The 27,166-nt window shown below is 38.3% G+C and overlaps 1 protein-coding gene across 18 annotated transcripts in view; it reads right to left on the reverse strand.

Annotated features, from left to right (window-relative positions):
* Positions 1 to 27,166, reverse strand: part of CREM (cAMP responsive element modulator) — a 36,957-nt gene that overhangs the window by 5,525 nt on the left and 4,266 nt on the right. For 4 of the 18 annotated variants that reach the window (XM_075045900.1, XM_075045892.1, XM_075045866.1 and 1 more), the window contains 6 exons: positions 26,198 to 26,310; positions 25,420 to 25,600; positions 17,666 to 17,812; positions 13,662 to 13,753; positions 13,374 to 13,519; positions 6,630 to 6,818 (listed from right to left, as the gene is read on the reverse strand). In XM_075045900.1, the coding sequence (XP_074902001.1) occupies positions 6,630 to 6,818; positions 13,374 to 13,519; positions 13,662 to 13,753; positions 17,666 to 17,812; positions 25,420 to 25,600; positions 26,198 to 26,238 (796 nt within the window). In that variant the 5' untranslated portion in view covers positions 26,239 to 26,310. Of the gene's footprint in view, positions 1 to 2,094; positions 2,601 to 6,629; positions 6,819 to 13,373; positions 13,520 to 13,661; positions 13,754 to 17,665; positions 17,813 to 25,419; positions 25,601 to 26,197; positions 26,311 to 27,166 lie in introns of those variants that run through there. The other 14 variants (XM_075045938.1, XM_075045883.1, XM_075045873.1 and 11 more) reach the window with 8 other exon arrangements.

Consider the following 27,166-nt stretch of genomic DNA (forward strand, 5'->3'; position numbering starts at 1 on the left):
TCAGATGTTAGCTAACAGGACTTACTGCTGCTGTTGTTAAGAGGACTCAGTGCGACAATGTACCTGCAACATGGCTTAACAAAAGCAAGTCCCTATCTCAGCTGGGATCAGCAAACACCACTGTAAGTAACATGTTGCATGAATAGTTTGACCATGTTCCAGTAGAGTCTGTCCCTGCCTAACAGTTGGCTCACTTACAAACCTACCAGGGTGGCAACAGCAATAAACAACCATTTTGGTGGTATAGACCTTGTAAACACAGACATCTCCATTTAAAAAAAAAAAAAAAAAAAAAGCATAGCATTGACAAAGTATCTTTTAGTTGTGCTTTATGATCCATTAGGTGCTTTATGATACATTATTGCAAATTAATTATTTCAAAGTCTGCAAATTTTTTTGTACAATATCTCAAAAAGTTACAATAAAATATTGTTTCCCCTGAAAAAGATATTGGGAAAGATGAAACAGGTTTTAAGCAGGGGGGATAAAATACCCTTGAAAAAACTCATAGTTTAAGGCTAGTATGTATCTACATATTACAGAGAAGACTACTTTCCATTTCAGCATCTGAGACAAAAATCCCACACACCTTGATCCAGACTGACAAACCTCTGTGGCTGTTTCTAATGAAACTCCATGGAGGTTTAAAGTCAGTCCTAACATACCAGACTGAGCATAACATACATAGGACTGAGACTGTTAACAAAGCAACAAACCTGGACATGGTGTATTTCCCAAACACATTGCCCCAGGTCATCTGTTTGGGTTTGGGTTTTTTTTTCCCTCCTTAAAATTGCCAGGGAGTAAAAAGTCACTGAAAACCTGAAGCTTTGAGTTGAGACTTGCAAAAAGGAAATTATTAACAGGAAGACAACAAACAAACACCCAAACAGAAAAAAGAACCCGCCAAACCACATTCAGAAGAGTACAACTAACCTTGCAAATTAAGCTTTGAGAAATTGAAAAAAAATAAAGCAAAACATCAACCACCTTGTATAAGCAGGCTCTTGGAAAAAGTAACTTGCTGAACACTAGAGAGCATCCCCGCACTTGAGTTCTTTCAGTGACTATCCAGGAGGAAAAAAAGCCTGGTGCATGCCATGCTATGTATCAGTATGTCTGTTCTCCCCTTCTGTGAGTCATAATGATGGGACTAGATTATCAAAGGATTTTTAACTTCACCACTAAACTGGCTAAACAAGGCATGAATCATTATCCCTTTGAGCATAAAAAACCCCAAAACGTCGACTTGGAGAAGATACTTATCTTTGGATTAATGAAACAATATGTACCAGCAATGAGCAGCAGCACGTAGGTACTGGCTGCGAACTGGTTAACATTACAGATCTGCCGGAGGCAATTGACGAAGCAGAAAGGAACTGACTAAATCGCAGCATGACTTGGAGCTGACGTCAATGTGTATCTTGTTTGGAGTTTAACTTTTCCAGTTCCCTACTGCAACACGATTCCAGGAAATCTAATGACGTCAGCCTTTTGAACTCAATTAGCTGAGGAACAGACCATTTTAACAGCGGAGGAGAAAACAAGCAGGCATTAACAATACTTAAAATTATTGCTCTCAAATTTGTTCGCGTTCAGTATTTTCTTTAATAATGAAAGCATAGGGTTTATTTGCACTACTGAAACAATGCACACCTTTCTCTTACAGCTATGCTTAAACCTATTTTAGCCATATAATCTGAAGTGTTTATTGCTAAACAAAAAAGCAGTGTCATTGTTACAAAATAAAGAATTATAAACATAGTAGCATAAATTACTATATCCACAATAAAGAAGAATTTAAAACAAGAGTGGTGGCTTTTTCAGCAAAATCCTGCAACAAATAGTAAAGACTAGTTAACTGAATCAATCTATGCAAGAACTCATGCACTAACAGTGATTTTTTTCCCCCAAATGAAACTTAAAATTGCCCTGAAATCCTACACTGACTAGATATAACCACAAGGTATTTGTACCAGTTTTGAAAGATGAAAGAGTTACAGCAACAGGTTCAAAAGAAAATGTCACAAATACCAACTAAACACTGCTTAGACATCCAAAAATATAATGTAAAAAGACTAACAAAATTTTTACCTGTTTCATCTCCTGTTACAGCCATGATCAGCTTCTGCACACACGATTCTCCTGTTCCTCTACCAGAGCTCAGCATGAACTGTTCCAAACTAGCAAGCATGTGCAGGATTACAAGCAAGAGCACTGACATCACAGTGACCTCACTTGCTTACCACTGTCATTAATATGCTCTGTCACTGGAACAGCTCACTGAAACTGCAACCCAAAGAACTCCTTTTCCAGTAAACCTTTTTTTTTTTCCCCTCCATATTTCTATAAGCCTAGCTTTGTTCTTTTTCCCTGAATTATTCATAAAGCTACAGAAAACACTCACCACAAAGCTGGCTGTAAAGCAAGACTTGAAAATTCACAGCACTGACTGACAGAAATTAAAACGTGGCTCTAGAATACATGAATGAATCTGAACGATAAAGTCATGATTGGATAGAAAATAGGGAAATTTTAAAAAGACATGCAATTGTTTTGATTGGAGCAGTTCCACTAAGAGGCAGAGAACTCTGTCAGGCAGACATGCAAGACAGGAAAGCTTAGTAAGCTGTAACAAATAGGTAAATGAAAGGCTAAAGCTCCTTGCTTTGGGTGGGGAACCCACAACCCACTCAATTTCAGCTAAAAACTTCAGAAAAGATTGAAGAAAGCTCCAACAAAGTAAGTCAACCTAAAGCTAGTGACTCCAGATGGTGTAACAGACAAAACAGTAACTCTGGGTAAGGGCTACCTCTCCCCCATTCCCTCCTTTTTCAAAATAAGTCCAAAAGAACTGGTTGGCTTTGTTATTTTTTAAAACTAACTAATAAATCTCAGCTCTAACACAGTCATTCCTTATTTACATCAATTTAAATGAAATTAGTTTCAGACCAACAGTCCAGGCAGTGGTCTGTATGTAGGGCATAGCAAACTTCTAAGGCCTTTGTAATAAACAAATTCAGACTGGTAATTCGTCAACTGTGAAACTATGCCAAGGACAACAATAATGGAAGCATCAATGCGAAAAAGGAGCGCCCTGTGATTACAGGGCCACTTCAGGATCATATGAACAAAAGGTCAGAACTGAAGCACACAAGAAATTCAAGCCACAGATCTCAAATATCACTGACCATATTATGAAAACACACATAGATCCTAACAGAATGATTTTTGATACAACTTCTCTACACTCATTTTTACTAAAATTTAAACAGTTCCTTTTGCTTCAGCTAGCAAAAAAAAACCCCTTAACCTGTATTAGGAAACTGTCAGGACAGCAGAACTGCCTCTTATTTGGCCTATGAATCTAAACTTGTAGCAAATGAAATATCACTCAGTGGGATCAACACCTTTTATACTGTCGTGGTTTAACCCCAGCCAGCAACTAAGCACCACGCAGCCGCTCACTCACTCCCCCCCCCAGTGGGATGGGGGAGAAAATCAGGAAAAGAAGTAAAACTCCTGGGTTGAGATAAGAACGGTTTAATAGAACAGAAAAGAGGAAACTAATAATGATAATGATAACACTAACAAAATGACAGCAGTAGTAATAAAAGGATTGAAATGTACAAATGATGCGCAGGGCAATTGCTCACCACCCGCCGACCGACACCCAGCCCGTCCCCGAGCGGCCAAAAACCCTGCCCCCCCCCTTCCTAGTTCCTAAACTAGATGGGACGTCACATGGTATGGAATACACTGTTGGCCAGTTTGGGTCAGGTGCCCTGGCTGGGCATGAGAAGCTGAAAAATCCTTGACTATAGTCTAAACACTACTGAGCAACAACTGAAAACATCAGTGTTATCAGCATTCTTCACATACTGAACTCAAAACATAGCACTGTACCAACTACTAGGAAGACAGTTAATTCTATCCCAGCTGAAACCAGGACATATACTAATCCTTTTTCCCCATCACATGTTATCAAAAAATACCAAGCACAGGGTTTATGTGATGCCACCCATTCTTACATGAAATTCATCAACAAATACTTTAGAAAAAAAAAAAAAATATATATGCCATCTGAAAGATTCCAAAACAGAATTTTCTGCCCTAGGACTGATATTTGTTGTATTTTTTTTCTTTCTTTTACTTCTATGATTATTACAAATAAAATACATATGCTGTCTACCCAAAATCATTATAAAAATATAGAAAAGTGGAAAGATTACCAAGCAGAATGTTGGCTTCCTATTATAATCTGTGCTATAACAGTATTAGCTGAATAGTCAGCTACAAACTGTATGTAAATGACAAATGTTTATAAACTATATTACTACAGACTTTCTAGCATAGGCAAGATGATATATAGTAAGGACATATTAGAGACTTGTATATCCAACTATTTGCATTGTCTTGCTTCATCCTGAATAACTCAGGTTTGTTGACAATATGCAATTGTTATCAGAGATCTGTATTACCATAAACATCCTCAGGTGCTCTCATATTCTTTTTATAAACTCTTTTTATTAAAGATTTTTTTTAAGATCTTTCAGTATCAATAGCATGTATAATAAGTTGAAACCTTTTATCTTCTCATCATCTCTGAGTTTATGCTCACTCACTATTCCCTTTATATTTTTCCCTGTATATGTTATGTAGCATTTTTCTTGTGTCAACAGCTATGAGCATTACTAAAGCAATGGACTTTCTTTGGGCCAAAGGAACAGAGAATTCCAAGAAGTCAACTTCTCTGAGCATGGACAGAGAACAAATCAATTTAGTTAAAAGTATCTAGAAGCTTCCAGAAACAGGGTATAGCAGGTATTCAGTAACTGTTTCTCAATCCATTTTGAAAGTTTTCATCACAGGCAAGACACTTAATGGGCTATACCATCAAGTAGTCAAGCCCATCACTGAGGCTGAATAGGGAGATTAGAGGACAGTCTCATCAGAGGACAACCCTATAATGAAGAGTCTGTAAAGGAATGCCAGTCAAATGAAATTCCCAAGGACTGAAATGCTGCCAGACACAATCCCTAAATTTTGTGCTTCTTCACAGACTGGGGAGGTTTTAAGAAACAACTGAGAAGCTACTCTCTCTGCCCCCACCCCCTCCACCCCAAAGCTCTGAAGAATCAAAGCAATACATACAAAATACTACAATCAACCTCGAGAGACAGAGAAGTCCTCTAATTAAGGGATGTGTACGCATGTGTATAGAAAACTAATTTAGACTCATTGTCAGAAAACACGCACTACCAGGGTGGGAAATTTGTTTGGGGACAGCCAAATCTGGGTGTTAAGGGTTTGCTAAGAATGTATTCATAATATTTAAGGAAGTTGTAACAGTACTCTCTGCATGATGAAAACTAACATTTTGCCTATGGGTTTTTCATATCATAGTCTTAGAGCTTCCTTGAAATGCTTCTGAAAAGTCTTGGGAGAACAATGTATGCAAAGAATTAACCAGAGGCAATGGAAGAATTCAAATTTGGTATGATTATTTACCACTGTTTCAACAAGTTCAGATATCTACAGGCTATTAGCTTTATTTACATCCTGGGCTTCCTTTACAGCAAAGGGAGAGAAACAGCCACTTCAAGAGAGAACTTATTTCAAACATCCATATTAGGGCAAAAAAAGCACCTCAACCTGGACTTCACCAACTATCTCTGATATCTGTGTCTACATTTAGTCGATGACTCTCATCCACTCCATGAATACATATTTAAAGTCTTCCTAGCTCTTCTCATGTTTATTTCAGATAGCTGTTTTGGCCTAATAGAGCATTCATACAGCCCTCCCCCCCTACTTCTCTGTACAGATTTAAAAAAAAATAAAAATGGGGAGAATAAATTCCCTATATCCTCCATGGCAGCCATTAATTTAGTCTCTCCATACAGAAATCTCTTCCCCATTTTTCAAAGGTTTTCCTCAGCATAACCAAAATCCCAACTCTACTTTCCCTGGTATTGATAAGAATCCAAGATACCTTTGGTTCTCAACCTCCCTCAGCATTTCCAAAAGACTGGGAACGGTGCAAGGATAAAAAAAAATCCTGCATGAACTACAGTAAGGTTCAAGAGTTCACCATTCACAGTTCAATTCCTATGTGTGCATTTTATAGGACCTACAAAGTGCTCTTCTGTGAGAAAACTAGCTTCAGTAAAGGATCTCCTTTCTAATAACTACAAGAGCCATAAGTTGCAAGGAAATTCCCCCCTAAACATATCCAAAGAACTTCAGAACTTATGTTTTATTAAGATTGATTAACTGCTGAAAAAACACAAATTACTTTTAATATAATTAAAAGAGATGCACCCTCAGCATCTCATGTCAATCTGTAACAGCACCTTTACTGCAATTAAACATCTCTCAAAGTCTAGACAAAAGAATTCAAAACAGAAAGTGATTTTATACTGTTATTTCCTCCTCATAACTTTTTTAATCAAAAGAAGTAGTTGCTTTACTGAGCAGAGAAACTGAGTCTCCTCCTAAGACTGTCTTTCATCTTGTGCATAAATATTTTACTTAATAGTACAATAATGTCAACACAATATAAAAAGCCTTTAAAAAATTTGTTTTATATGAAAAAACTAAGATGCAGTAGACTAATAAAAATATACCTTGAACAACAACTTGGCTTCCGGGAACAAAAAACTGTTGTGTGCCATCAGGTGATTGTCCTGCATATTGCACAATGGTAGCACCTGGCTGAGGAGTTCCTGAATTTGTCATTGCTAATGTCTGTAGTCCATGGACACCATCAGAGGCTGGATTAGAAATCTGGATTGTACCACCTTGGGTTATAGTAACTAAACATAAAAAGAAAAAGAAAAGTTAGGCAATAGAAAGAGATATAACACATGTTAAAAAGCATGTCTCCCTTTTCAAAATAAACATTGTCTGATAGGACTCATGGTCCTCTCCTTGCTTAAAGATGAATTGTACAATAAAACTTACATAATGTTAATACTGATTTCCACAAATATAAAGCCTGTTGTGTAGTACATGCCATGTGTATAACAGATAAAAAGCAGTGTTCCACACATTTTATCTCTATGTTTCCAGAAATATTAGCTCTTTTAAAATAGTTTTCATACAAGATAAAAGGAAAAATAGTAGCTCCTAGCCATACAGAATCATTGTTGTTTTAAACACTAATGTAAAAAAGTTATTAATAAAAAATAAAAAAAAGAAAGAAAGAAAAAAGCTATGTTTATGAACTCCTGCAAAACAAAAACCAGGACATCTGACAAAGGAAGACCAAGTCTTCTGACACTCACAATCCTTTCCTTAGTTTGAGAGAAAGTCAAGCCCAGCAATGTTTTTCCACGTTCTACAAAGCTGTAAAGAGTCCAATACTTACATAAAAAGAGAAACAGAACAAAGTTTCCCCCTTCCCCCTCCATGTAATCAGCAATATGAAAAATGCAAATATACTTTCCCCATTGAAAAAATCATAGCGTTCCTCACCATAATTTAGTATTTAGACAAAAATCAAATTCCCTAGAGAGGTTATTAATTATATATTCCTTTTGAAATTAGCATTGTCTTTGCTAAGAGCAGAAATATCATAGAATGGTTTGGGTTGGAAGGGACCTTAAAGATCATCTAGTTCCAACCCCCCTGCCATGAGCAGGGACACCTTCCACTAGACCAGGTTGCTCAAAGCCCCATCCAACCTAGCCTTGAACACTGCCAGGGATGGGGCAGCCACAATGTCTCTGGGCAACCTCTTCCAGTGCCTCACCACCCTCACAGAGAAGAACTTCTTCCTTACATCTGATCTAAATCCACTCTCTTTCAGTTTAAAACCATTATCTCTCCTCCTATCATTACAGTCCCTGATAAAGAGTCCCTTCACATCTTTCCTGTGGGCCCCCTTTAAGCATTGGAAGGCCACTGTAAGGTCTGCCTAGAGACTTCTCTTCTCTAGGCTAAACAAGCTCAACTCTCTCAGCCTGTCCTCACAGGGTAGGTGTTCCAGTCAGCCCTCATCATCTTCGTGGCCCTCCTGCGCACTCAATCCAACAGGTCCATGTCTTTCTTATGTTGGGGGCCCCAGAGCTGAACACAGTACTCCAGGTGGGGTTTCACAAGAGCAGAGTAGAGGGGCAGAATCACCTCCGTCAACCTGCTGGTCATGCTTCTTTTGATGTGGCCCAGGATATGGTTGGCTTTCTGGGCTGCAAGCATATATTGCTGGGTGATGTTGAGCTTCTCGTCAACCAACACCCCTAAGTCCTTCTCTGCAGGGCTGCTTTCTATCCACTCATCACCCAACCTGTATTTGTGCTTGGAATTGCCCCAACCCATGTGCAGGACCTTGTACCTGGCCTTGTTGAACTTCATGAGGTTCGCACAAGCCCACCTCTCAAACCTGTCAAGATCCCTCTGAATGGCATCCCTTCCCTCCAGCATGTTGACTGCACCACACAGCTTGGTGTCATCAGCAAACTTTCTGAGGGTGCACTGTCCATGTTGCTGACAAAGATGTTAAAAAATACTGGTCCCAATACAGACCCCTGAGGGACACCACTCGTCACTGGTCTCTAACCGGATATTGAGCCATTGACCGCAACTCTTTGAGTGTGACCATCTAGCCAATTCCTTATACACTGAGTGGTCCACCCATTAAATCCATGTCTCTTATGCTACTTGCAATACTCCTGGAACTTTTAGATGAGAACCCAATTCCCAAGAAGTAACAAACTTCTTTCTCCCCAAAAGGATATTTAAGTTACAGTCATTGTCATTGTATTTGAAGTGGTCTGAGATGGCACAAAAGTCATATGTAAGTTCAGATTCAGGATTGCCAGCTCCTCTGATTTCACTGTCAGATTCACAATCTTTGATGACATTCTTGAAGGTTCAGCTCTGCTTATCTGAATACATGACTTGTTGGATGCCCATGTGAATTTTGGAGATAGTTGATTTCAAATGTTCTGTCTTGACAATAGTAGGTTATCTTGAAAGTACAACATCAGATAATAACGCTTCAAAGAGCACTGAGATATTAACAGCTGATTAGTAGACTGTCATTAGTAAAATTAGATAACAGTAACTATCTACTAGAAGATCATCTAATTTTTTCAGAGTGTAGTAGCTACCAAAATTGCCAAATCCCAGCAGCTAAATTAGCTTCTTTTTGGGGAAAATGGGGAATTCCCCTCATGCTGAATGAAGCATAGAGCCCTATTTGCAATACTAGAACAGGGTTCAGCATGAACCTCCAGTCCTACCCTCGGAATTGGGAATATGTAAGGTAGGAACTAGCTGGGTGCTGCACACAGGCTCCGTAAGGCATTGAGGGAGGGGAAGAAAAAAAAAAAAAAAAAAAAAAAAAAGAGCAAGGTGATGTTTCAGTCTGGCCTCCAAAGCAGAAAGTACCCCATTTTGGGGCAGGGTGGAAGAGAGAGAAGCTAGAAAAATGAATCATCTCCTCTATTATTCATGAGATCCAGGACAAGAGCAGGTTCCCAGGAGCATGCAAGCTTCCCAGCAAGATTTGTCACCTCTACCTCCCAGAGAAGTTACACACAGCTGAATTCTGCCCCCCACACAGTTAGCACCAAAAATGGTATGTCTAGACCATCACAGTACCATACCACATAAAAAGCAGTCAGTTTGGGTTCCTGAGCAGTAAAACATCAGCACAGAATCATACAAAGTTCTTGGCTCCACAGTGAGCCTGGGTAAACAATTATGTCACAGGTCTCCTGCAATTATTCATTCAGATCACAATCCAGTACTTTATAAACAAGAGTGAATTAACTCCAGTAACCATCTCCCTTACAGGATTGATTCCTGACCTATTACCAGAACAACACGCTGCCCCTACCCCATTCACTGTCCTGATCTCAACCACTGCACAGACTGTGCACACTGCACAGGAGCTCTACTGAAAACTGGGCCTTCTATGAAGAGTGCAGGACTTCCCTGAGCAGTCCCTTGAGTTGTACATCATACAGGTGAATGGATGTAAGTGGCATCTTCTCTTCTAGCTAGGACTGAAGATGATACTAATACCATTCTCTGAGTATGACCAACAGCTCTAATCCAGAAAAATCAGATCTTTCCCTCCCTTCCAAAACTGGGAAGAGCAACTAAAGTTTGTCTTTCCCAAAAGATTTCTTAATTCTCCAATTGTTAAAAACCTAAGACAGCAAGCAACCCAAACAGATGGCAAAAGAACTAGGAATTTTCATTTCCCCTGTATCGTTTCAGACAGAACATCATGATATGCACAAGTAGGTAAAGGGGCGGGGTGGGGGGCAGTTGATTCACACACTCCAACTGAACAAACAACTCTTGCATTGTTAGACCACCACCACAGGTGAGGCAAACCAATTTTTTTTTCAGTATTCAATAACCAACATGACAGAACTACAGCCAACAGAGCAGTTTTGCAGTCAGATCAGGCTACAAGGCTCATACACAAGACACTGCCTTATGCAAAACTATCCATTCCCCTTACAAAAAGATAACACGTGTTGATGGAGGTAACTGGGAAAAAGATTTTATCTAGCTGGTCATGCCTGTCAGTCTGTCCGCTTCCATAAGCCAAAGCCAAGAACCTCTGAGGAAAAAGATATTTGGAAACCATGGCAACGTACTGTTTTGGCTGCTAAAAAGTAAGCAAAGAACAGCCATCATTGCTGCCAATAGAAAAAAAAAATAAAAAATATTTGTTTTACAGAAAAGTTTACTTATCAAGTTCTTCCAAAAATAGTCATCCCAGATGTCCAGACACTAACATACAGTCAAAATTACCTTTTCAACTAAACTGCCTTTCCTATGCAGGAACAGAAAGAACAGTAGAGAAAATAAGGAACCAGTAAATGTAGTAATGTATAATATCTGTTTTAAACCAGGGCACATTACAGATGGCTGTAGTGACACTGCAGGACCAGTTCTTCATTGCCATAGACACTGTACAACCTTAATGCATAAACTGCTGGATGCCTGCACAAGAGAACCCATGCAACCAATGCTGGCCAAGAAGACAAGAGTACTCAGATACAATAATGATAAGCAGAAGTAAAGACCTATTGACAGGAGACGTGAAGATAAAATAGATACATGTAGTTACCTTCTGCATCATATCCAGACTGAAATCAATACAGGATATGCTGCATTCCCACACAGTATTCCCAGTTTTAGTTAACAGCAGTTCCTGAGGATCACAGGCAGCCAACAGGACAGCTGCTCAGAAATGCTGCAGATCTGTGCCTTATATGTGTAAGGACTAGAAGTCAACAGTCAAGCTCTCTTTGGTAAATTTCAAATTAAGACTCCCTCTACTACAAGGAGATGACCATCATTGCTACCACTTCATACTAATTTTTCCTAAACAGAATTAGAAAGAACACGCAGACTTCACTGAAGCAAAAGATGTGTGATATTTTAGCTTACAAAGTTGAACTGGGGCGGGGAATTCAAATTAATGAACTAAAAAATTGGGTAAGAAAAATCATTTCCAGGAAGACAAAGCTCTCAAAATAAAGTTTTTGAGCCAGAATCAGGAGAGTCCATGAAGGCTGACATTGCATCCTGAAGCAATGCCTCATTATGGCCGAGAACCTATTTAACAAGTTAACTTAAATATACAGCACATGTTTTAGGTTATGACTATAACTTATTCAAAGAAAAAGCAGCATAAGACAGAAATCTATGCTTGGCTCATGCAAAAGCCAAATTTCAATTAAGTTAAATGAGATTTAATTAATTTTTGTGGACTCTTAATTCAAGCACATTGTTGGTGATGCTTTCTGTTGCTTGATTTTTCAGAAGTAAATGTTTGATTGAATAAGAAAGGAAAAACTGAGTTTCATTCTTCTTTTATACACTTGCCTGTCACTATGATTTATAGCTATGTTCAGATTAAAACATCCTCAGTTAAGAATCATCTCCTGCAAGTCATTGCTAGTAAAAGTACAACTCTGGTTTCCTAGAGGAATCTATGATTCCTAAAAAACCTAAACTCCTAATTTCTTAGAAATCCTAAAGGTTTGAAGGCTCAATAGAACATAGTACAGACACTACAGCACTTCTTTTTAAGCCTTGAAACTGCATATATATAGATTTTTTAAACTAAACATAAGCCAACCCAAAAATATAATTCAAAAGCTGAAGAAAATAATTTAATTTGGTCAAGAATACCTGCCAGATACTGTACTGGATAACTGTAATTTAAGATGACCACAAGTCCACAGAAAAGAGCACTTCAGATGCTGGACATCATAAAGCAGACATTTATTTATGTCTGTACCTTACAGAAAGGTTAAGGAAAGCAGGTTAGGAGCCCAAGCATAATCACTTTCTATGCTGAAGGGGTAGATAATATTATAGGCAGATTCTGCTTTCTCAGAGTTGATAATTACTTTAGTTGCATAAATTAAAAAATAACTGAAGAATTCTAAGGGTGACCAGAATACAAGCAAAGAGCCATTCTATCCTCTCTTATATGCCATTGCAATGTTTTAATAGACTTCCTCTGTTTTCTTGTTTCAGGAAGAAAATGCCACATTTCTTTTGCAATTTTCCTGTCATTATATCGATGGAAAAATACCTGCATTTCAGTGTGTCTACACATGAAAAGACATGAAAAAAAAAAAACTGTAGGAATGAAGCTTTATCCAATACATAATTGAAAAAAAAGTTATTAGAAAGTTATCCCGTAGATGATACATGATTAAGCCCAAAGAAGCTATGGGGAACAAGTTATGCAACATTTTCAACATAAATGCAGGAATAAAAAAAAAAAAAAACACCACCAACGAAATCCATAGAACAGAACTGTGAATCTAACTTTTAACTTGCATTTGGATGAAGTATCAAATGTTGGATACCATGATTTAGGTTAATTCTGCAGTTAAAGTATCCATACTTTACAACTGGAGAAGAAGAGACATAGTTCTTTTAAGAAAGAAAATTCAGAGAAATAATTTCATACTCCAACCTCACACTTTAAGAAAGTCAAACTAATTGTCATTTCATGTAATGAATAGCACTAATACACAGCAAATCACAGTAATTTGCAACTGCAATGATTTATAACACTGAATATTCACATAAAAGTGCAAACATCTTTCATTTCACCTGAGCTTCACCTCCACTTTTTTAATTCACAGGAGTTCTAGAAAGACTAAATCTAGCAACCAACAAACATTACAAGAAACAGACTAGAAGTCCATAATGCCTATGTTAGGAAAAATTAAATATAAAAATTGAAATTGTTTAGAAGTACAGAAGCTCTCATTCTTCTTCACCAAAATCCAACATCTCTACTTCATTATGGAACTCTTAGAAACAAAGTTGTTCCTATATATGTTCTGCAACATCACACAGTATCTTTGCAAACATACTGTATTGCCCTGTGTTAGTATGATACAGGCTGGCTGGCATGGACATTGCAGAAATTCCAGAAGACGCTCCTTCATCTTCTGACTTTTCTTCTTCTTCAATCTTCGGTACTGCAGGAGCATCTGATGAGAGTTCATTCAAAATTTTTCTAAAAGAGAATGTAAATAATTTTATACATTTGAAATTCCATATCCATGAGAAAACTAAGTCACTGGCTTTTATCAGACAGTTTTTCTGTAATATATCAGCTGCCTTTAAAAACCAGCAAAACCAAAATAAAAAGTCCTTACCGGTATGAAGGCCTTCTTGAAAGTATTTCCCTACGTTTTTGACAATCAATTATCCCTTCTGATTCAGCAGATTCATCTGCAATCGATGCTACCTGTAATAGCAAAGTTTCTGAAATTCATAACTTCATTTAAAAAAATAGCAACAGTGTAGAAGATTATTTTTAAAAATTCCTTCCATATTTGCATACAGGAAGTTTGTGCAGTTATTTATCACTAATCATGTGATCTTGGAATTATTTTCCAAAGCAAATTACAAATTATGAGGTTAGCAACACCTAGCCACTTAGATGACATCTTCCATTTGAAAAAGAAAAAAAAAATCAAAATAATCCAGGTTACTTTTCTGTGAATGACACCTAGAAAAAGTACTGAAGACAGAAGATTTCTTTAAATATAAAAATGTTATACAATTTAATTAGCTTTTAAAATGAAATTAAACATTTAAAATACAGAATACTGCACTAATGCACCTTAAATAACAGTATACAATACAAAAGCCTCTTCACAACCACACCAAAGCTACTTAGAAAATAAGTTTATTTAAATATACACATTTATTACACTTACCAACACATATTCATAAATACAAATACATTGCTTAGCAATACTGTGTGAGTTTTGGAAATCTCTGGCAAGTCCACAGTGTCTTATTTTCTCAGACCTTTATTAGTAGTATTTTCACAGGCTCTTTTTCTCTTAAAATTACCCAAGATGACATTAAGGCCTGCAGCCTTAATGCAAATGCCACACTCTTCACCAGCAACTATCTTACTACACAGAACTGAAAGTGATTATTGAACAAGAAAAACATGCTATTTTCTGGATTCATTTAACTACTCAGAGCTATTGGCGTGTAAGATTTCCAAACTGAAACAGTGCAGTAAAGTTCGTGCGGAAAACAACCTTTTCACATAAAGATAGACCAGACTGCAGTTTCAGACTAAGCACTATGTTAAGCTAACACCGAAGCAACATGAGTTAAGTGACTAGAAAGCTCAAGTGTTTGACCTGGGTGCACTGGAGGCTTCCCTGCAGCTCCGGGAAGACAAGGAACAGCTCTAGAACTAATGTGGCTGCCAGGCCTGAGTGCTCGGTTCCAGAAACAAAACCTGCATGAGCCCAACAGACGATGACTGCTGGAAGGTTCTGGAAATTTATGCGCCTGGGTCACCCCAACTCAAACCTATAAAACTACACCTTTAAAGAAGTACAGGTTATTTGCAGAATGAAACTGTCTCTTCACTTGTTTATTTTATTACATTCCAGTTCTGTGTAAAACATCATTAAACTCTATGCCTGCCTAACTAAAAAACCAAAAGACCACGTAGAAATAACGAGAGGTACTTCTGCATGTCTACAGATGTAATAGCTCCAAACCAGATTTCAGAGCTGACTGGCAGAGATACAAGACCTTCAGGAAGTTTGTATTCATCCTTCTGCAGAATGGACCAATGCTGACCAGCAGAGAGATCTGCTGAAAGGCATTTCTCTCCAGTGCCCTACAGCGATCTGCTTGTGAATCACGTTTCAAGCTTCTGGCATAAACCTTCAAAACTAAGACAGTATTACTCAGCCAAAAGCCTGGGCATCCTACCTCAAAAGAGAACTCTCATTCTGCAAGAGGGAAAAAAGAAATTAAAAATCTATTTGTCCCAGCACAAACACTATGAAAACAAGACCTTAGTGTCTTTAAACCTTCCCATTACACTAAAGGTTACCAGCAGCCACCCCTAGTTTGTGAAGATAGCTGAAGTCAGGAACAGTCGTACTTTGGGAAGAAGGTGGAAATCACAAGACAATTGAAACATTTTCATGTGGAAGAGGAAATTTTCTGCAAGAAATTCCAAAAGTTCTAATTTTTATCAAGACAAAGAAATAACTTTAATGTTTCAGCTTGTTCTAATAGCAAGCAACCGCGTTCACAATGCTAACCAGTGAAAACCATTGTCATTTTTTCCTGGACGTCATTCAGACTTCAACTTTACCACACCACTCTGCATTTGAACAAATTTAACTTCGAGCTCATGTTAGTCTGCCAACACCAGATACATTACAGGGTGGGGAGCAAGTAGAAGAGTCAAATAACAATCTGAACTTCAAATCTTCCTACAAATAAAACAACATTAACAAAACAGTAGCGAACGTGATATAGATAAGCATTTTTTCATCCAAAAAGCAACAGCATCACAAGAAGACATTTTGAACCCCTTCCATTTTAAAGCTGCAGGTGTTTGAGGAAAAGGTCATGCAAACTTTAACATCAACCTTAGGCACACTTTTTTTTTTTTTTTGTATTAAAGTAAACTGATATCATTTCCCAAGTTCCCCACTGTCTGGTAGAGATAGGATATCAAGTGAAAGCTAAATGATCTGGAGGAAATGCCAGGTGGCAGGATAAAGTACTTAAGAGGATCACAAAAGGGCTGAACAACCTCTGTAATGGAGTCTCCTAGAACATGTTCAAGCCTTCCTTGTAGAGTCACCTTATTTGCCATTAGCATGCTGAAATGAAACCAAAGCAAAACCCTGGAACTAGTCAGTAGTAATCAGGACACAGTTTTCCTGTCTGTACTCCTTTGGGAAAGGGAAGACAGCCAGAGTTCACTCAATACAACAAATAATCAACTTCCACTCCCCTAAGATGACACAGCAGCAGCTGGCAAGAGATTCCAAAGAAATTTGTGCTTCTGAGCTTTGGAGCAAGTCCTCTATTTTTGCATGTATGTCCTGACTATACTGGCTTGAAAAAAAGCAGTGACAGAAGCTGGGAACAACTGTGATATGCTTAGCTGATAAAGTTCACTCTGGTAAATTACAGTTAGAAAGAATTCAATAAAAAAACCATTATTTATTTTGAATACTCAAATTTGACTTCAGGTCTGATGAAACCCAAGTCTCTTGACATCTACTGCACCTGCTTCAATAGTGATCTAGAATTTCAAAACCTTACCAGGTCCCATCATGTATACCTTCTACTTACAAAGAAAATATTCCATATCTGGTCAAGGTTTTATTCTTTTTCCCTAATCTCCACAATAAATCAGACTTACATATGTCTTTCAATTTATTATAACTGAAAGCTACTAATAAGTCTCAAACATTAAAGGTGGCTTCTCAAGAAGACTGACAACACATGTCTTTTCCTTAACATGTTTCAATGACTGCAGATAAAACAGTTTACACATAGCAGGTATATAGCCTCTCCTACCAGAGATACCAATTCTATTTGCAAAAAGCAATTCATTGCTTTTTGACATTTCACAATCAGATTTTAAGAAAACTAGGGCAAAGGCATTCCTAGCTCCAAGAAAAACACCGATGGGAGGCCAAGTCATTTTCAAAACACTGCAAGTTCATTCTCTATTGTCTTTTTCACTATTTAAAAGCTCTAAAAACTCTTAAGCATTTTGTACTGGTCCCTGTTTTCCAACATCAGCAACTTTAAACATGTGAAGATTTGCAAAATAAATGTTTATTTTGAGGCTGCCCTTATTTTTGGTCTTTACATATCCACACCAACAAAAAGCAACACCAGATGCTCTAACAGGGCCTGCTAAAAAGAACAAGGAGTCATTTGACTACAGTATGTTTACTTCCATTACATCCAGATGCTCTCCAAAAACACGGTATGAGATAATTGCAAATTTATGAGTTCACAGTGTCGTTAGAAACATGATGTTCGTAGAATTTAACAAAACAGAAAAACTGCATGATACACTAAAGTAAGGCCACGCTATTACACAAATTTGCTGTTGTGCAAGTTCAGGGTTCCAAGACACAATTTCTTAAAAGATAAACAGGAAGCATTAAGGAATCACTACACAATGCTTGTAGAGCTGCTACTGGTTGGCGGTTTGCCACTTTCCCCTTCCTCCCCATTTCCTGCACCATGTGAGTAAATCTTGCAGCACTGGTAGGAATGAAGAGAAACTGAAGATGGGGTTTGGGGGAAGAGTTACAAGGCACCAAATATTCATGGAAATGTAACAATAAAAAAAGCTAACCTGAACAGCTTGCATGTGTGGTGACTGAATGACTGAGGGCTGTGTGGCTTGAATTACACCCTTGACATGAGCAGTTTGACCAGAAGGCAACTGCACTAGAGTTACAGCTGGAGATCCTCTTCCAGCACTTGATGCAGCTACAGAAACCTGCAAAAATTACAATCATCATGTTTAAGTAACATGCCTTAAGATGTCAGCAGATGTGTTAAGAAGTGATACTAAAAGAAACTGGTTTTGATTCCATATCTAAAATAGCTTAGATGTGTGTAATTATCACACACAGAAATAAACTAGTTTTACTAGTAAGAGTTTGATATGTATCTTTCCAAATGGTATGGGAAGCTTAAAACTGTCCCCTATCAAATTGCAAATCTGTGGGTTTGTTGGTTCTCCCCCTGCCCCCCTCCAGAGACTTCATGTTTTGTTTTCAATTAAAAACAACCCTAAGCTATCACACACTAAATCTACTGTCATTAGCGTGAAGGTTAGGAAGAACCTAAAAACGTAACAAAAAATATCAATATTCACTGAAGTGGTATGTTGCTGCAACAACATCCAGGGCAGAATGTTCCTACTTGGGGGGGGAAGTCCAGAACTGCTTTGGTCTTGCTTTGTTGGGCAAGAATTTTAGTTTGAACTTATGCTTTTCAGATAGCTGTCTCAAGAGATGCAAGAACTTTTCATATAGCAAAAAAAAAAAAAAAAAAAAAAAAAACAAACCAAATTGTTAAATAAAGCCATACATGGATTTGTAAATTGCTTTAGTTTAATAAGTCCTCTTTATATAAATATATATATATCAAGAAAAACAGTTGAAGTGTATCAGTGCTTCGATAGAACAAGAATAATAAAGAACAGCTGTATCTTCTTTAAGCCTAGCACAGCTGAAGAAAGTGTTCTGTATAAGAATAACCTGATTCCTTTTTCTGATGACATTTTAGAGCACACACAGCTTTCCCCAGCCCTTGGCTCTCAACCATCAGTACTGAGGATGAATGGATTAAGAGACAAACACCTATGGGCTAAGAAATAGTTCAGTATTTATGCTATAACTGTTAAGTCTATTAACAGAAACAAATACTGAAGCAAAGGAAAAACACTATGATTGATCTCAAGTTCTCTGTGATGAAACATCTCTAAACTCAGAAAAGGAAGGGAACGACAAACATAAACCATACGATAAAATGAGGTATTGTGTTTTTGTAAGTAAACTGCATTGAAAAGACTTATTTCTATATTCTGCATGTACAAGAATAAACCCAGACTCGTATCTAAAATTCTGGTATTATTACCTTTTGGGGCTGAGAACCAAGCTAGCAAGGGATCTGGTATGAGCAGTAAAGGTAAAAATAGATGACAGTGAGAAGAAAAATATGATGAATGCTGAATAAAAAAAAAAATTACAGAAATTTTTGTATTTTTCTGTATTCACATTGAAGGTTTTTTGGAATTACCTTGAAGAAACAATGTTTCCAGCTAACAGAGACAGGATCTTGTCAACATTCACTATGTAATTGTTCAATTGTTATAGGAAGCTGAACCACTGTTCAGGAAAAACAACAATTGAGGGCATTTCTAACCCCAAAATGGAAACAATCATTCCTTAAAGGGCATTAAATGGCAATACGTAAATAGGACATACAAACTTCCTTCCCAATGTATAAAACAAACACTATCATCAGAGGTAGGTATTTGAGATCTAGAAAGTCTCGAAGATCTGAAGAGTATGATCTATTTTGTGTCAAAGCTGACATCATCCTAAACCCAAGCTTCAAGGAAAGAGCATGAACAGTCTAAATGTTTACAAAGCATGCTAACTTTTCAAAACATTACAAGGACAATTTCACCAAACCTTTTGATTTACTGCTATCTTTGTGAGAGCTGCAATCTGATACAATACTCTGTCTATCAGAAAGAACTTTCTGAGTACAATGCTCACAAAAAAGTACAAGGTGAACAGTTTATGAGTTTGTTTTTAGTACACAATGGGTCAGGCACACACAATCAGGAAGTAATCCAGTACTCAAGATTAAAACACACCACATGAATTTAAAAGCTCCTTGTTCAGTATGACCACACAAAAAAAAAAAAAAAAAAAAAAAAAAAAAAAGAGACAACCTCACTCAGCTAATACTCTTTTAGACTAAAGTTTACAATACTGGAACAGAAATTGTTTTGTTCCCATTAATTCAGATAAAACTGGATCAAACCAAAAGTGATTTCTTTGTTAGTTTATACCTATTTTAAACAACTCAATTTGATTTGATCACTATTTGCCAAGTTTCCACAAATATCTGAAGGTTACACAATGTGTAATGTATGAACTTTACTTTAAAACATCTGTGATTCTTTTGTATTAGGTTTGTTTTCCATAACTAACACTGAAAAAATATCTTTCCAACTTCACATTCTGCATCTCTTTTATAAATATTAGAAATTATTGAACCAATTTTGATTCACTTTTCCCTTTGCATTGTTTTCAAATTGAATATTCCTGTGTTAACTGAAAAACTAGAACCTTTTGACACGATCATGCATAAATGCTGACTGAAACAGACTTGGCAAAAAAATTACTTTCTGACATCAATGATGAGCAATGCTACCTCTAACATCATTACTTCAAGGGCTGTCTGGCACAACAACTGAAAACAATCCACAGAAGCAACTCAGGAACACAGAAGGTGAAGGGAAGCCTAACACATTAAGTAGCTGGTTAAACAGTCTGAGGGTTATGTCCCTGGCAATAGCAAAGATGCTGTTATGTCCTTTTAGATTCTATCCTCTTAGGTATGCAACAGTCAAGTCTAATAGCTTCAACAAATACCAACAATGCATTCTGTCATAGCAGTATGGTCCCATACTTCGTGTTTAGAAGTGTAAGTGCTCCCTCTTCCAAGAGGGGAGAGAAAAGTAGGCAGCAAAAAAGTTTATGAACTATCTTCATATAAGGCACACATTCTTTCAGAGAAAGAGGTTGCCCATCAGTTATCTGACTTCAAGACACATTGTCCATCTGAACAGTTATACTGTGGATGTATGTACTCTCATCACCCAAGGTCAGATAACTTTTCCCTACATAGTACTACAGCGTTACATTTACATTCAACCCCTCATACCTCAAACATTGCTGATATGAAGTACACAGTGCACAGCTCCATCTGATTTCTCTGCTGTAGAATCTGAACACTACAAGGTTTCCAGAAGTAAAGTGAAAAGTACTTCTCGAAAAGGAAAAAAACAAGGCAAACCCATCCTGGATTCACCTAATAGAAGAGCAAAGGACTCACCACACTCAGCCACCAAGCAGCCTCTTTAAGGAAAAGCTAAAGACAGTGAAGTTTTGGTCAATGCCAAAGCTAATGCCAAAAAAGCAGCACATAGTTTTAAGGAAGACAAGGTTAGACTGATTCCAGCCATTTGGTGACAGCATACCCTTGAGGAAGCACAAAATGGTGACAAGGCTACAGGTTTATAATGTTCTAACATCAACTTTGCTAAATATCCTGGACTTCCATGTGGCAGGCTGGTTTTAGAACCATATTTACAACAGCCTGGCAAACTTCTACAGGGCTTAATCTGTTGGGAGCAAGATTTAACACAAAGCTTGATGCTGAGAGCCCACAAGCATACACCTTAAAGTGCTAAACCTGAGCAGTCCCAGCTTACAATGGCTATGCACTCCAGGCTCCAGAAAACTCCCCCTGCTCTCTCTGACAGCAGCTCTCCCATTATAAATCCTGACCCATGTCTAGTTCAGGACCAGCACCAAGAAGTCCAACAGATTGTATCTCAGATCAAGACCGCAGACAGCTCTACTGACAGACAGAACATGACAAAATTCACAAAAAGTGATTCAAAGAAGAACGCATCAAGGATGTAGGATTAAAGAAAAAAAAACACAACTGAAAGTATTTTGTCAAATCTGAAAAAAGTCTCAGTACATTCCTCTTACATTTTCGTAGTTATATTTAGTGTAGCTGAGCACAGAACAACACAGAATGCAACATGGCCTCTAGAAATCCTGCAAAAGGAACATCTATTTTCTCTTTGAATGCCAAATGCAGATATAACTGTTCCAAGATACAAGTTTGACACTTGTCAGCGTTATCAGAATATTTCAATCCAAATTAACTTCCTTTTAAGAACAGCCCTACATGTATTAATATAAGATCTGTGCATGTGAGACAGAACCCACGGATCCCATCTCAAAACAGGTTGAGAAGTTTTCCACCTTGCACCTTTGTTCTTCCCTGAAGAAAGGCGTCAAGCTTCTGTACAGGTGTTCTGTACATCTCTAACAGCTTCTAAAGACAACCACCCAAATTTTTACAAATTAGTATTTTCTTACCTAATTCTTTTGGTGGCTGGATCACCAAAACCATACCGTGTCAATTCATTAACTGGCTGAAAGTGAGTGATGCAAGAAATTCAACTATCAACGCGATCTTATTCTAGCTTAATTAATTTTATTTAAAAACCAACCCTTTCAAGATAGAAATTGTCAATTTTGCCTTAATGGATGAAAGATGCATCTCATTTTTGCTAGTTTCGAATTTACTAATTTTTGCTTTTGCAAAAAAAAGTAATTTTACTTTCATCACCAGAAAATTGCAGGAGTATATAGCAATATCTATTACACAAGCTAGGAGGGGGGGGAAAAAAAAAAAAAAAGACAAGACGCTATCTTATCTGTACTAATAATGTATAATAGGTCCTACTTAGCATTGGAGGTTATCCCATCACACTATAGTGCTCCAGCCCAGACATTCTTAATGTCTCTGCTCCCTCCCAATAGGGGAAGACATTAAGAATGCTTCAGCCCAAAACAATTTCTGCCCTCTAGAGATTAGCATCTTACTGAATACCTGGTCCACCTTTTTAAAACTAAATGGCAGGTATTTCTTTAAAAAGCCTGAACTCCAGAGGAAGGAAAAACAAACCCACAAAACCCCCACCCGCCATGCAGTTTTATCCCTCAGCATTTTGCTAGTCATTCCCTGGCCAAAGTCATAATTAAACAAAAAAAAGGAGCAAATTAAAAACCATGAAAATCTATCTGAATATTAAAAAAAAACCCACCTTTTTTACTGTGAGGGCAGTCAAATACTGGCACAGGAGCCCAGAGGGGTTGTAAAGACTTCATCCTTGGAGATACTCACAACCCAACTGGACACAGTACTGGGCAACCTGCTCTGGCTGACCCCTGCTTGTGCAGGAGGGTTGGACAAGATGATCTCAAGAGGTCCCTGCCAAACTGAACCATTCTGTGATTCTTTGATAATCCACAGAAAACCATGAATTCAGTATTAAAAGATAGTGTATTAAAATGCTTTACTTCTGACTGAACAAAACCAAGGTTGAACAAATATTTGGCTGAGAAAAGCAAACAAAAAACCCACAGAGATGTCTGAAAAGGAGCCCTTAGTTTCAGTGACCAGGCATTTTAGCTCTCTGTAAGAACCAAGTCATTCTTTTCTCATATTTCTGCACATTTGCAAGAAAATCAGTAGGAGAGATGACTGGAAGTTGGCACAAGGTACATTTCAGTCACTTTAAGTGGTTGTCTTAACTGCACTCCTCCAGAGGCCAAAGAGAGAGAAGGAGCTATCTGTGCCCTTCTGTAACAGTCAAAATACAGAGACGCTGGACCAGCAGCACAGCCATGAATTCCTCAGAAACACCCCAAGCTTCCCATCCCATACCAGCAAAAGCAGACGGGAGATATCCCACAAAAAGTCCCTGCCTCGCGCAGGGGTTAACCTCTCAACGTCCCCCTCTAACCCTCACCATGACAAAGGGCCTCACCTTCTGAGCCGGCCAGGTAGGAACATAAGCTAAGAAAGTCCTCCTCATTTTAAGCCAAAGAAATGTCACAAGGCCTCTCCGCAATAAGCTTTCTGTCAGGGCCCGTTTTTCCAAAAGAAATGCTGTGGCAGTTCAGCCTCAAGGCGCCAAGGGGGTGGGCGCGGACTCCCAGCCGCCCCAGGCAGGGAGGGTGGTGGCACGGCCAGCAGGCCCCGGGCAGCGGCCAGCCAGGCCCGCAGCACTGCCAGGCGGCTGAGGTGACAGGCCTGTCCGCGGGAGGCCTCTCAGCTTCACTGTTTTTCAGAGTGGCACAACTGCACCAACTCCACTTTTCTGGATGGCCCAGGGGAGGGACATCGACTCCAGCTATGAGCAACGAGCAGCTCCGACAGGTCCAGGCCAGCTCTCTGGGAGGTCTTACCAAAAAGAGGGACTCCCAGATGTAAACTCTGGACCGTTATCCTGAGCCTTCAAACTGAAGTGCACGTGTTTCATTTCAGTGCTAACTGACTGAGATCCATCAGTGCTTCAGAGTTATCACTAGCTTTAACTGAAAGACCTGAGGCCCATGCCCAGTATGGCTGAACCTTCACACACAGTACTCAAGCATAAATGCAGATAAACATAAAAAGTGTTCTCCCTGGGGACCTGGCAGCAGCACTCCTACAGCATTAGTGTCAGCTTTGTCTCTAGATCAACATTAAAAATCCCAAGTGGCAGAATTCACAGGTATTTTCTTCGGAAACTATTGCACAAGCCAATAGATTTTACACATAAATCACCCTATGATGTTAAAACACAAAATTTGAACTGAACTATCAAAGAAAGAAGAAATGAGGAGATGACATCAGCAGAGCAAACCAAATAAAATTTTTGGTTTCATGCTCCATTCTTAAAGAAAAAAAAACCCAACCAAACAGTATTCCCAATGCTGCACATATCAAAACCACAACAAATGCCATAGGTAACAAAACCAACAAATAAGCTTTCATAAATATTTTGCAGTCTACTTTGTGTCTGAAGACCTGACAAAAGGCAGGTGCATTGAGTCTTGAAAATACACTTATCACGTAAATCAAATATCTAACATACCAAATACATGGCATCAAATCTTACCGAGTAACTTACGATGATGAAGAAATTCTGTAAGTTGTTTTTTAAAAATCAGTTCCTTTATTTCACAAAGGGTTTTTGAAGATCCTTCTAAGGGGCCTATACAGCTTCCTGAAGCTATAAATCTTAGTACTGGCAAGAACTCAAGCACTTGTTTCTCTCAAGTGCTGAATGTTTCAGTGCATATTTTTAACGTTTGAGCATTATTACTATGCCATCTTTTATCCATTAACTACCAAAGAAGAATCCAGGTACTACTATCATACAGAACATGTAATGTATATTTTTAGAACTCCAGACGCTGTCACTGGATGCACAGGGGTGAAACAAGACAAGCATACATTAAAAATGTACTTGCAAGAAGACAAAACACATTCTGTACAAAAACTGGAACTAGGAAAGAGCCATGGTTATTTTTATTCATTTTTCATTTTTGTTATACAGCACATCTTCAAGATACACACACGTTTTAACTATATTTGTTCTTGCAGCCACCTCAATTCTTTAAGACCCTACTCCCATCTCCATAACAAACATAATCACCTTGGAAAAGTGGGAAGAAAAAAAGTATAAAATAAACCAAAATGTGCCTACTGATCACTCTGAAAAGCCTGTTCTCCTAAAAGTGTTACCTTTAAACAGACCTGATGTTGTACTATCCCTTTATTCAACACCACAGGCACAGTTTTCAGTATACCTTTGCTATATTTTTCCTATTTAATAACAAGACTTATGGAACATGAGAACTCCATACAAATTGACAATTTAAAAAAAAATCACAGCAGTTCTGAATATCACTTTATTGATTCTTCTCATCTTTCCACATTTCAACTTACCTCAGATCCTGGGGAAATCTGACTTCGGCCTGGCTGATTCTGAAGGTGACTAGCATCTCCCTCTGGCACAGAATCCACTGCACTGTCATCCTGTTGGGATTCAACCATGTCCATGGTCATCTGTCTAAAAGTAAGTACATACACATCTAAATAATGCAGTACAGGGAGGTATATCAGGCACCTAGGGAGAAAAGAGCAATTCCAGACTATTTTATATTTGGAGCAGACAACTAACAGAAAATGAACGTATTTCTCTCAAAACTATCAGATTAACTGAAGTCCTTTCTTCCTGTTCCCCCATATTAAAATATTCATGCATATAGCCAGGAGCTCTAAGACAAGTACTTTGGAAAGCTGCAAGGAGGGGCAGTTCTGGAAATGTTTCTCAGGGGATGGACAAGCAGAGTCCCAGGGTCCCATGCAGTGTTGATAGTGGGGCTGGGAGCACAGTGCTCCGGAGCAGCCCACCAGCACTGTCCGCAGCAGGTCCCTTATGCCTCACGTCTCCCACCAGACAAGGCTCAAGTTGACCAGCCATGTGCTGCTACAGCCCTCTCAAACCTTCTGAGATACTGACCCCCGATCGGGATCTATGCTTGAATTGTCTGTAAACTACTTGCGGCTCAAGACTCACAACTATTCTTCTCGTTTTGCAGGTTTAAAAGTAGGGTAAGTTTCATAGAAGAATAAGCAAGTCCCTGACCCTCAATTTAAACTGCGAGTTTAAACTCCATAGAGAAAGCTTCCAAATATATCTGCTATATAAAAATGCAATTACCTGACAGTTGCTTTTCCATATTTCTTGGCACACTTAGTCATAACGGAAGGTGTGTGTTTTAAAACAAGAGCTCGGTTCTCTTCGGTTCCCTTTCTCTCCTACCAAACCCTGCACTGAAGGTGCAACATTGAACAGGTGATGTCACAAACATTGCCATGGCAACAGGTCAGTTTACAAACAGAACAGAGACAGGATAGGGTCTGGCAGAGGAAGGCAGGATGCCCTGCGGGCACGCTCCCACCTACACCTTACTTACACAAGGAATAGAGGCCGCAAAAGGAAGACGTGATATAGTTGTGGGATTTAAGAGGCAGCAAATCTTGCTTCCTCGGGTTCAGCTACCATAACTAGGGGATGGCAAGCCTGTCTGAACACAAAGTTCAACTATTTCAACTGGCTGATAGTTACTGCAGTTTCTTCCCAAGTCTTACACTGAGAGATGGAAGAGATGAGGAAGGAAGTCTGCTACGTGCCTGACTCCGAGGCTCCTGAATTTAGTGTCACATGTTAAAAGTTAACTATGTTAAATCAAATTAAATGTAAACCCAACTCCTTTTGCGGCACTATTTTATAGAATATTCCACAATCTTTGATGAAAACAAGGGGTTTTTTTAAAAAAAAAATATCACCTTTTCTGCCTAGAATAAAGGCATGAAAATATGAAAAGGAATCAAGTCAAATGATGCAGAGAAGCATATTTCTAGCTTATATTCCTCCAATGGTATTCTACTGACCAGACTTAACAGTACTATAGCTAGTGGTAGCAAAGTTGTACACAATTCAAGATTTTACGGGTTAACAGTATTTCTGCCAACAGAGGTTACATACTCTATGGCAGTATCAATTCAGATTAGATTTGTAAGGAGACATTTTACACCTAAAATCTTTCTACATTCCCATCTTGTTAGTTATCACTAATTACCTTTTTCTCTAGATACAATCTAATTAAAGATCTACTGAAATTCACCA

Source organism: Buteo buteo, chromosome 2 (assembly GCF_964188355.1).
Source record: "Buteo buteo chromosome 2, bButBut1.hap1.1, whole genome shotgun sequence".
Classification (NCBI taxonomy): Eukaryota; Metazoa; Chordata; class Aves; order Accipitriformes; family Accipitridae; genus Buteo; species Buteo buteo.